At 42.8% G+C, this 11,772-nt stretch overlaps 1 protein-coding gene across 4 annotated transcripts in view; it reads left to right on the forward strand.

The window, feature by feature from the left end:
- The window catches only part of ralgapa1 (Ral GTPase activating protein catalytic subunit alpha 1), a 135,735-nt gene that overhangs the window by 101,926 nt on the left and 22,037 nt on the right, over positions 1–11,772 (forward strand). For all 4 annotated transcript variants that reach the window (XM_080414133.1, XM_080414134.1, XM_080414135.1 and 1 more), the window contains 2 exons: positions 3,437–3,595; positions 7,739–7,866. In XM_080414133.1, the coding sequence (XP_080270259.1) occupies positions 3,437–3,595; positions 7,739–7,866 (287 nt within the window). The remainder of the gene's footprint in view (positions 1–3,436; positions 3,596–7,738; positions 7,867–11,772) is intronic.

Raw genomic sequence — 11,772 nt, forward strand, 5'->3', positions numbered from 1 at the left:
TTAAGTTTGTATATATATATATTATATTATATTATATTATATTATATAAATATATATTATATATACAAATATATATATAAACTAGAAACAAAATTTAAGTGTGCCTGCAGCTGGCTGGAGACTCAAAATAGTATATTATAATATAAATATAAATATAAACCTGGTTGCTTGTTTCTCGCGCACAATCTGGAAACACTGATCCCGAACGTCGGTGTAGAAGACCGCACGGACGAACCGCGAAAATACAAAGGGACATTAACAAACACACACGCACACACACAGGACGTATACACACGTGCACAACGTTGAAAGAAGGAAAAAGCAGCTTCGTTTTCGCTCGGCTGTAGTCGGCTGCACTCGGCTCGGTAGGACCCGTATGATGAACGAACGACAGGCACAGGCAGAGGCACAGTACCACACAGACACACGAACACAGGAACAGCCACGCATGCGCGCGACTCTCTATTGTAATATAGGATACATTAGCCACTTTAGCCCTATTTTATACCTAGGCTATTTGAAAATAGCCGATCTACAAGCTCACAACGCGTCGCATCGCGACGCGTTGTGAGCTTGTAGATCTGCTATTTTCAAAAATTTTAGTACTTTTACTTTTGCTACTTTAAGTACATTTTAATGCCAATACTTTGGTACTTTTACTCAAGTAACATTTTGAACACAGGCCTTTTACTTGTAACAGAGTATTTTTATATCGTGACATGCAGCAAACGGTGCAACCAGCCGGGGAATCGAACCGGGGACTTGATTTCAGGCCATAGAGCCCATCTGGTGGTATATACGCGCCGTAACTGCTCAGCTATCAGTTCACTCTAGCTCAGCGCTACTCAACCCGCGGCCCGCGGGCCGCATGCGGCCCGATCGCAGCGTCTTGGCGGCCCCCTCATGGTCAAAAAAAAAAAAAAGATTATTATTTTTAAGCACAGGATAAAAATATACATTTCCGTTCAAATATATGGGTTGCTAAAACATTTTTCAAAAACAAACAGACAGACATACATACAGGTGCGTCAATTGTTACAGGTATAATGCATAGTTTTCTATGCATTTGGGGTTTTTGGGGGGGTTTGACCCCCACATTTTTTTTTTACAAGGGATAGGTGTCCCTTATTTCAATCTCTGGGAGTTGGCAACCCTAACCTTGCCATACCTTAGCTTTTGCTGAACTGATGCCACTGGACATACACACAAAATAAACTGGTACAGTGAAAAGAATATGATGTCAAAATGTACATTTTCTTGTGTTACAAAATCGAAAAATCCAAAATAGGACCGTCATTTTTATGGCGGCCCCTTGGACTTTTGGTATTTTGCTGTGTGGCCCCTGAGCCATCTTAAGTTGAGTAGCCCTGCTCTAGCTAAACCATGTAGTTGCGAACGCAGCGGTTCCGTGTAAGTGGAGCTTACTATGAAACCATGCTCGGGTTGTGTCTCTGTGTGGGTTGTGTCTCTGTGTCTCTGTGTGTGTCTCTGTGTGCACTGCCTGCGTGCAGCTCCTCTGAGATAAGTAAATGTCCAATTAGACGTACCATACATCAAATGAAAGGTCTTTGAAAACTGAACACACCTGTCAAGGTTGCGTTTAAGCCCGCCCCATCCCCCGGAAGCCACGCCCCGGAGAAGGCTCCTAAAAACTCCCCATTGAAACCCCATGTTAAATGAAAAGTGCCCGAATCGCTCCGAAACTTTTTCTACCCCCCCTAAGTGGGGGTCTACAAACAAATACTTCGGAGTTTGGCTCCGCCCCCCGGAAGTGGGTGAAACAGGCACTTCAAACACTTTGTTGAATTGTTCAAAAACATTCAAAGTTTTTTTTTTGTGAATTTGTATTTTTCTAAGATGCTCCTTTTAACGCAGATTATTATTTATTATTTTTTAAATTTTTTATTGGTTAATTTTTTTTTCATTCATTTTCGCGCGTCTTACTTGTATACATTTATAAACAGTGGGACTCTTGACTTTGAACCAGAAGATGTCACAGATCCACGTGCACATAGCTGCATCTTTCAGAGAGACGAAATTAGAGTGTGTGTGTGTGTGTGTGTGTGTGTGTGTGTGTGTGTGTGTGTGTGTGTGTGTGTGTGTGTGTGTGTGTGCGCGCGCGCCATCATCCAGGCTTGTGAGTGTGTGTGTTTTTAGATGTGTATAGTTGTCTAGTGTAGTTGACTTTTGAGTGTGTGTGTGTGTTGCTTTTGTCAGACGTCAAGGTTAATGACAGAGCTGCCGCTCACCCTGAATGTAGCTCACACACACACACACATACCTGGTTCCCATCTATCTTTTAGCCCGTACTTTGTCTTCGGAGAGCTTACTCTGTCTTGTCGTCCTCTCTCCATCTTTGCACACTCACTCCATCACCGCCAGGGACACCTATAGTACACACACGCACACACACACACACACACACACACACACACACACACACACACACACACACACACACACACACACACCCACCCACCCCCATGGCCTCAAAGACAGACAGCTAGAGTCTAGACAGCCTGTATCCATCATGAGCCCAAGGCCTGTGTGTGTGTGCGTGTGTGTGCGTGCGTGCGTGCGTGTTGAGCTTCAGAAGATGATACTGATTCTTTCACTCTCTCTCTCCCTGCTTTCTAGAGCCAATCTGTCTTACTTTCTCTCTGTTTGTCAACCATATATCTATCTGAATGTGTCTACTGTTGGTGTCTGTATATCTGTCTGTCCACCTTCTATCACTCTTTCCTTCTCCCATGCTTTCCCTGTTTTTGGGGAACGCGGGCAGGAACCTAGTATACAGCATATCGAGCGTGTGAACAATCAGACTATGGAGAAACTACACTAAATGCAAATGGAGCAAACAAATGAAAATGAACATTGAGCTCAGTGCAGTCTTTTCCAGCGGTGTAAAGTAACTAAGAACTGTACTTAAGTACAATTTTGAAGTACTTTTACTTTACTGGAGTATTTCCAATTGTCTATACTTTTACTTATACTCCACTACATCTCAGAGGCAAATATTGTACTTTTACTCCACTACAATTATTTGAAAACTTTAGTCACTTAGTTACTTTGCAGATATAAATTATTACATTATGAAACATAATAACCACTTAGGCCCTATTTTATACCTAGGCTATTTGAAAATAGCCGATCTACAAGCTCACAACGCGTCGCATCGCGACGCGTTGTGAGCTTGTAGATCGGCTATTTTCAAACATTTTAGTACTTTTACTTTTGGTACTTTAAGTACATTTTGATACCAATACTTTTGTACTTTTACTCAAGTAATTGTTTTATTCCGGACTTTTACTTGTAACAGAGTGCTTCTACATTGCAGTATTGATACTTTTACTTAAGTAAAACATCATTGTACTTTTTCCACCACTTTTTTCTTTCCCTCTTCCCTCCCTCTCCATCTCTCCGTCCGCGCGTGCAGCTGAGGCACCTGGGTAACGACGAGGTGCACATCGTGTGGTCGGAGCACTCCAGGGACTACCGGCGAGGCATCATCCCCACCGAGTTCGGAGACGTGCTCATCGTCATCTACCCCATGAAGAACCGCATGTACTCCATTCACATACTGAAGAAGCCCGAGGTAAACACACACACACGCGCGCGCGAGAGTAAGCATGGAAGTTCTCCGTTCGTCCGTTCGAGGGCAAACGTGCTATGAGCTTGTAGATCCGATTTTTTTTTAAAGATCTTGGAAAATTTGTGCAAATCATTGAATATATATATATATATACTCGTGCCGCGCTATGAGCTTGTATATCTGCTCATTTTTAATAGCCAAAGAAATCTTAAAATGACCAGATGCGTTCACGGATTGAATGGGTCAAGGAAGTTTAGAGGAAACGTTATAACCACCTTCCTCTTGCTTTTCAGAGTAATCCTTAACCTTTCTTCTATGCTAAAAGAAAGAAGGAGTCCGTGCTGGAGAACTGGTGATTTAATAACAAAAATAGATTCAATAAATCCACGTGAAAAGCCAGGGTTCTAAATGGTATCATCCGTAGTAAAACATAAAATATATAACTTTCTTGTTTTCAGCAAGAAAGTGATTTGTCAGCATTAAAAAAAAAAGTGCAGATCTACAAGCTCATAGTGCCGCACTCGGTGGCACGCTATGAGCTTGTATATCTTGTATATAATATTGGTTATACTGTAGCTAAAATCTAAAATGACACAGATGCTTTCCCGGATGGAATTGGGAGAAGTTAGGATTGTAGTGCCCTGCTTGCTCAAGCACACTTCAACACATGATTTTTACACTTTCCCTGAGTGTAAAAACCAAAAGCCCCAAAAAAGGTGGATCCAAAGCACTCATCTTATTGAAATGGATAAATCATTGTACCCTGAAGAAGGCCAGTTGACCGATAATGCGCGAGTGCCAGGTTTTTAACCTCACCATTCTAAAAACCATTTTCTATTATTCTTGCGAAAGAATGTCTTGGAATTCTCAAAGGCTTTTCAAAGATAGCGAAAATAACAGATCTACTTGTGGATCTGTCATCAGTGTGAAAGGGGGGGGGGGGTCCTTTCAGCCGTCTCCGGTCCCCTTGCCAGTGAAAGCGGCAATTTTACTGTACCTTTGAAAAATCATGGAATATCCTCCGTGACCTCCGTCCTCACGGAGATCGGCTCATTACATGCACGGGGGTCCGGTAGTATAGGGGTAAAAAATGTGTCCTGTCGCGATCCTCCTTTCCAGAGCTATGGCCATTTGAATGTGGCTTGTTTTTTGAAAAACAGCAGTAAAACAACTGAAAGACGAGAAAAAAATACTTTTATAAATCCTTGAACATGAAAGGTGCCTAGTTTTTTTTTTTTTGTGATCACGTGATTTCTGGGTGTACTCTTCTTCGGGTGTACTCTTCTTCGGTGCTTGGATCATTCACAGCCCCCCCCCCCCCCACCCAAAAAACACATTCTCGTCAAATCCCGTCCTCGTTGGTGTGGGCGTTTGGACAAGGTCTCGTCAATTCTCGTCCTTGGCGGTGAATGAGTTAAAAGCAACGAAGGCCACAAGTATTGACACGAAAAGTGTCAGGAAAAATAAGAGGGCGATATAGGGCTTTATCGAGTGTTCTTGTCTTTACTTTTTTTTTCTTCTTACCCAGCCCTAATAGGGTTCCACTTAACAACTCATTCAGTGCCAAAAATATTTCTGGCTATATCACCCCTGTACCAAGGCCAAAAATACATTGTAAAAAAAAAGTGCTTAGGAGCCGAGATACAGCCTTTTTCAGTAAGAAGTTAAACAAGAAGTGAATGGAGCAGCAAATCTTCAAATCATCATATCTTGGGTCCTGAACCTTTTTTTTTTCATGACGTCTCAGACGTCATTGGCACTCTGGGCTTATGAAAAACGTGGCACTGAATGAGTTAGTGTTAAATGTCTGTGTAGTGTGTGTGTGTGTGTGTGTGTGCGTGTGTGTGTGTGCGCGTGCTTTGTACCAGACTGTAGATATGCGCCCACATAATCCAATAGCCGCTCCAACGGCAAATGGCGATTTCCAGGGAGCCTTAGTGCTCTGGTCAGTGTATCAGTCCCCACCAAACGCAGACGTTAATACCACGACTCTCCATTTCAAAACAACTAATACGATCACATACTATTATTCTTTTTCCCCCTCCTCCCCCTCCCCTCTCTGACATGGATACCACAGCACTAATGACATAACCTCATTCTCTCTCCGTTCATTCTAGCAGCGAGAAAGAACCAAAAAACTAAAAACCTGATTGAATTAACCCATTCAGACCGGGAACGCGTCTGTGTCATTTTTAAGATTTCTTTGGCTATTCAAAAATAGCAGATCTACAAGCTGAGCTTGTAGATCTGCTATTTTTGACAAATCGTGAAATATTTGTGCAAATCTTTGAATGGTATATATATGTACATTTTTATCTCAAATCTTATCTTCTGGGGGTCCCTGGAACAAAATATTTTGAGATGGAGGGGTCCGCAGTCAAATGCATATCATTTTGGGGGTCATTGACGTGAAAAGGTTTGAGAACCACTGATATATAGCAACATACGTTTTAAAAAAAAACTGTTAGGATTTAGAAGACATTTGTAGAATCTCCAGAAGCAAAGATTTGAGTTAAAAATGTTTGCTTAAAAAAAAATGTATTCAAAGATTTGCACAAATGTTCAAGATTTTTAAAAAAATAGTAGATCTACAAGCTCATAGCGTGGCACTCGGTGCCGCGCTATGAGCTTGTAGATCTGCTATTTTTGAGTAGCCAAAGAAATCTTAAAATGATGACAGATGCTTTCCCGGTCTAAATGGGTTAAAGGCAGATCCGAAAGGCAAAACAGAATATGATCGTATCTTGTTTCTGAAAAGCGGTGGATTCAGGCAAACGGCAGGCAGGCCGGCAGCGTCTGGAGAGCTCCGCTCATTCAAGAAAACGTAATCAAGTCAATTGAGAAAGACGACGTCTCGTTGGATTCTACGAGGCTCAAATATTGAATAAAGGGTTGGAGTCATTGACGTTGATCAAACGGCGCACGGTCGGGTGAAAGGTTCCAAATCAAGGGCCTGTTTGTTGTCAAGGGCAAGAGATGGGGGGATGCTCCATTCAACCAACTGACTGGGACACTTTTCAAACCATCAACTATACCAGGGTTGATGCAACTTTGATGATGGAGAGGGCCACTATATTTCCACACTCACTCCAGGGGGCCACATTGCATATACTGTCAGACAGACACTGCTTGTATTTTAACTTTTTTCGTAAATGAATGCCGTACTTCGCCATTCTATGTCACACAAAAGTGTGACATAGAATGGCGTAGAAAATGGCATAGAAAATAGCAAAAAAATATATCTGGATTCCAATTGAAAAATAACGAAAATAGCAGATCTGTTTTGAGCTTGTAGATCTTATTTTTTTTGCTATTTTTGAATTGGAATCCTGAAAAGTAAATGTTTTATTTAATTTCAAATGCATTTAGTTATACTTATGTTACCTTTTTGAACTTTACATTGAACATAAAAAAGACAATAGAATTTTAAGACTAGTCATTAACACATCCACTGCCAAGGGATAATCTCATAATGTACTCACCAGTGCCAAGGTGTTTTTGTTGTTTTTTTGTTTTTTTCATGTCGCCATAGATCTTGTTAAAATCCTTAAGATTGAGCGCTACACGGTCTGTTTACATCCGCGCGATCTCCCTGTATCTCCCAGTGAAAACCACGTGTCAAACGGGGCATCCATGTTTGAGTTAGAGCGGATTACGTTAAACAGTGAAATGCGAGGAGAAAAAACTACAGGAAGAGAATTGAGTTTCAGTTTCGTCTGTAGAATGGGAGCGGGCGTGCTCGTCAAAACCGGATCCCAAATAATTCTATTTCCTGTCATCAAACCGGAAACGGAAGTGGATCAAAAAAAATCCGAAAGTGCACCCGGACCGCGCATGCGCGAAAAGACCGCAGCCCGTAGGGCTACGGTCTCGGCGCTTAACAGTTGGATTTAACGGCCCGTAGGACTACGGTCTTGGCAGTTAATGTGTTAAGCTACTAATATAGACTGAAGTAATGCGGCTCATGTTTGCATGTTTGGAATTGTAACAGCTGAAATCAATAATATATCAGTATTCCGATATTAACCTGTGGGCCGCACTAAGTGAAGGCTGCATGTGGCCCCGGGCTGCCAGTTGCCCATGTATGACCTTACTTGGGCTTACTTTATATGCTATATCTGACCACCCCCCCCCCTCTCTCTCTAGGTGCCATTCTTTGGTCCCCTGTTTGACGGAGCCATCGTGGACTTCAGCATCCTGCCCACCATGGTTCGAGCCACGGCCATAAACGCCAGCCGAGCCCTTAAATCCCTCATCCCGCTCTACCAGAACTTGTATCCTTTCACACCTGTGGACTGACTGGTAAAACAAACCACACTTTCATGCTTTCGCACACCTTGTTTGCGTTCATGCATTCTTTGCATTTTTTTTTAAAGCTGTTTGCAAGGCATGGGGTGATAGTCGTTATTATCGTTTATTGCTATAAAGAATGCTCACAATAATTGTTAAAAAACAAAATGGCCGAAAGGCAATAGAACAGCTCACTCGGGTTTGAACCGACAACCTTACATTTATAACATATTTATTCATTTATGTATTTAAATTTTGATCTTCAAGACCTATTCGTGACGCTGTGTGTGTGTGTGTGTGTGTGTGTGTGTGTGTGTGTGTGTGTGTGTGTGTGTGTGTGTGTGTGTGTGTGTGTGTGTGTGTGTGTGTGTGTGTGTGTGTGTGTGTGCGTCAAAAACAGTTGTGTTAAGACGTATTGACTGTTCCTAGTGGTCAGCACTGCTTCTAATGCAGAGGCTTTGTTCTCTGTGTGTGACTGACACACACGCACACACAGACACAGAGAAACGTGTAATCTCTCTGACACGCAGTCACCCAGTTACCTCATATCGTGTCGCAATGCAAGCACAGACACAACGCTCTGAGGTGACAGTGTCTAAACTCCCTGCCTAACGATGCTTCTACATCTCGCTCTCTCTCTCTCTCTCTCTCGCTCTCACATTCTCATTTCTTCTACCGACCAGAAACGCGTTCGGAAACAACAATGTGTGCTTTTTTGTTCCACAAAAGCCACCCCACAACATACAGAAAAAAACAGTATGACTGAATACATTTACAAGTGTAAAAATGACCTATGTGTCTCTCACTCACTCAGATTTTTACATGAAAACAGACGAAACCCTGAAGCGCTAGTTCATTCTTTTTTTTATAACCTGTGCTGTGGTGCTGGGATATCAATGTCTGAAGACAGAGTATCTCTCTCTCTCTGTCTCTCTGTCTCTCTGTCTCTCTGTCTCTCTGTCTCTCTCTCTCTCTCTCTCTCTCTCTCTCTCTCTCTCTCTCTCTCTCTCTCTCTCTCTCTCTCTCTCTCTCTCTCACACTATTGTGACTTTCCCTCTCTTTTTGTGCTCTAGTCACTGCCTAGGACGTAAAAATTTGACCCAAAGACCAAGGAGATATGATTTTTCGAAGATCTAGACTCCCATCCACTTCCTTGTTAACTTAAAACTTAAAAATTCTGTATCTCGGCTCCTGAGTACTTTTTTTTTTTCAATGAAAAATCTCTGGCAGTGGGCAAACGCGGCCAGAAATAATTCAGGCAGTGAATGAGTTAAGACCGGGAACGCATCTGTGTAACCACTTTAACCATTATTTTATACTTTGGCTATTCAAAAATAGCAGATCTAGGGACCCCCAGAACAGCAGATCTACAAGCTCATAGCGCGGCACTCGGTGCCGCGCTATGAGCTTGTAGATCTGCTGTATCTGCTAAAAGAAATTAAAATTTTTGCAAATCTTTGAATATATATATATTTTTAAAGAACATTTTTAATTCAAATCTTTGCTTCTGGGGGTCCCTGGAACAAAATATTTTCAGATGGGGGTCCGTGGCCAAATACATATGATTTTAGGGGTCCTTGACATGACAAAGTTTGAGAACCACTGATATTATAGCAACATACGTTTAAAAAAAAATAATGTTGAAAAATGACATTTGTTAGCCTGACACTCAGCCTGAATTTTCATTTCGTTTCACTCCATTATTCAGTCTGAAAGCCCTCTCAATGCAGCCCATTTCTGAGATGGGGGCGTGGCCAAAGTGGGACTCCACTATGAACCAACGCGATTGGTTCATACTGGATTATCCCGATCCCGATTCGTCGTACAGATTTTCAACCGAGCAACACCCGCCTTCGACAGCGTCACCAGACCCTGAATGCGAGGCAAACGATTCAGGGGGTGGAGCCAGGCTAGACATTTGTAGCATCCCCCAGAAGCAAAGATTTGAGTTAAAAAGGTTCGCTTTAAAAAAAATATATAACATTCAAAGATTTGCACACATTTTTACGATTTTTCTAAAATAGCCGCGCCTCGTAGCGTGCTATTTTTGAAAAATCATAAAAATGTGTGTAGATCTTGTAGATCTGCTATATTTGAATAGCCCAAAGAAATCTAAAATGACAGATGCGTTCCCGGTCTTAATGGGTTCATTGAACTCGGAAAGTGTACAAATGAGAAGTGAGAGGGTCCATTTTGGTTCCATGTCCGTACTCTGTACACTCTCTGAGTTACAAATGGATAAATGAACATGGATGGATGGATGGATGAAGAAGCAACACGGCTCTGCCACCTTGCAAAGACAGAGACATTGTTTGTTTGGAGTGACGCTTCAGTAGCTCACTGCTTATCCCGCCGTGTGCGTGCGTGTGTGTGTGTGTGTGTGTGTGTGTGTGTGTGTGTGTGTGTGTGTGTGTGTGTGCGCGCGCACGTGTGCGCGCGCATGTGTGTGCGTGTGTGTGTGTGTGTGTGCACATGCGTATGTGTGTTGCCGTTGATCCTTGTGTGCCATCATCCAGGCTTGCAAGTGAGAGTTTATTTTTTATTTTTAGGTGAATTGTGTTGGTCTTTAGATGTGTATAGTTGTGTGTGTCTGTGTGTCGTTGACTTGTGCGTGTGTGTGTGTGTGTGTGTGGTTGTATTGACTGGTGGTAGCTGCAGGTCGATGGCTCTGACAGGCTGAATTACAGTAATCAGTCATTATTGACTCCCCTTCCTTGTGCAACACACACACACACACACACACACACACACACACACACACACACACACACACACACACACACACACACACACACACACAGACCACTCTGCCTCTCCTCTCGTACTCCACCTCCACCCCGTATGTCTCTCTTTCTTGTTGCTTTTTCTCATTCTGTTTCAACTTATTTTCTGTTGTTGTTGTTCTCCTTCAACTTTACACACCTCTCTCTGCTGATGTCACTATACCCACAGTGTTCCTCTCATCCTCTCCTATTCGCTCATCATTATCTCCTCCTCGTCCTCATCTCTCTCCTCCTTTCCTTGTCTCTCCTCTACGTATTTCTCCTCCTCGTCTTATCTCTCCTCTCCTCATCTTTTCTCCTCACCTCTCTTTTCTCCATGTGTGTGTATGTCTTTTTGTCCTTCGCCTTTTTTTTTTATCAGAACCCACATACTTCTCCATATAATGTGCCACCTCTACCTTAACCCCCCCTTCTCTCTCTCTCCATATTTTACCTTTTTTTTGTAAATGAATTCCGTACTTTGAACACGCTCAGCGCTCGCGCGAAAATTTGCGGGTTTTGGGCGGATTGTGTTCGTTTTTGTGCTTTATTTCGGTTTTAGGGTTAGGGTGAGCTTCCAACAGTGTATTGGGGTGCCTCGAATATATTTGCAGTTTCATGTAAGCTGGTGAATCTCTGGGAAAGTTGCTGAGAGGCGGCCGCGGAGAGGCGGAGCACGCAAAGTGCGTCTAATTCTAATAAAATAAAGGTCCATGTGATCTGACGGCCCGGGCCCCCGGAGTCCCGGGCTCGTAGGCGGCCGCCTACCTGGCCTACCCGGACGCTCCGCCACTGACCGTGGCCATCAAGCCTGAAGCGGCCAATAGATTTCAAGGTGTATGTCACGCGGTGCTCCGCTGTTGAGTCAGTCAACGCGAGCGAACTGTTTCAGAGTGCTGAGCTTCCAACGGTACCGAACGAACGAGTGAACAAAATAAACGAATCGAACACATCTTTTTACTGAACGACCCTGAATGACCCGGTTCACTGAAATGAACGATGGTTCCCATCACTAAGATGGGTCGCATAGAATGTCCTGCAAAATGTTTTGAAAAGAGTTGGAAACGTGATCTTTTCATTATATTTGACCTTGAGAATCTGCGCACGCATCTCCGTCGTTTTTGATTT

Source organism: Gymnoscopelus braueri (assembly GCF_963280865.1).
Source record: "Gymnoscopelus braueri genome assembly, chromosome: 19".
Taxonomy (NCBI): domain Eukaryota; kingdom Metazoa; phylum Chordata; class Actinopteri; order Myctophiformes; family Myctophidae; genus Gymnoscopelus; species Gymnoscopelus braueri.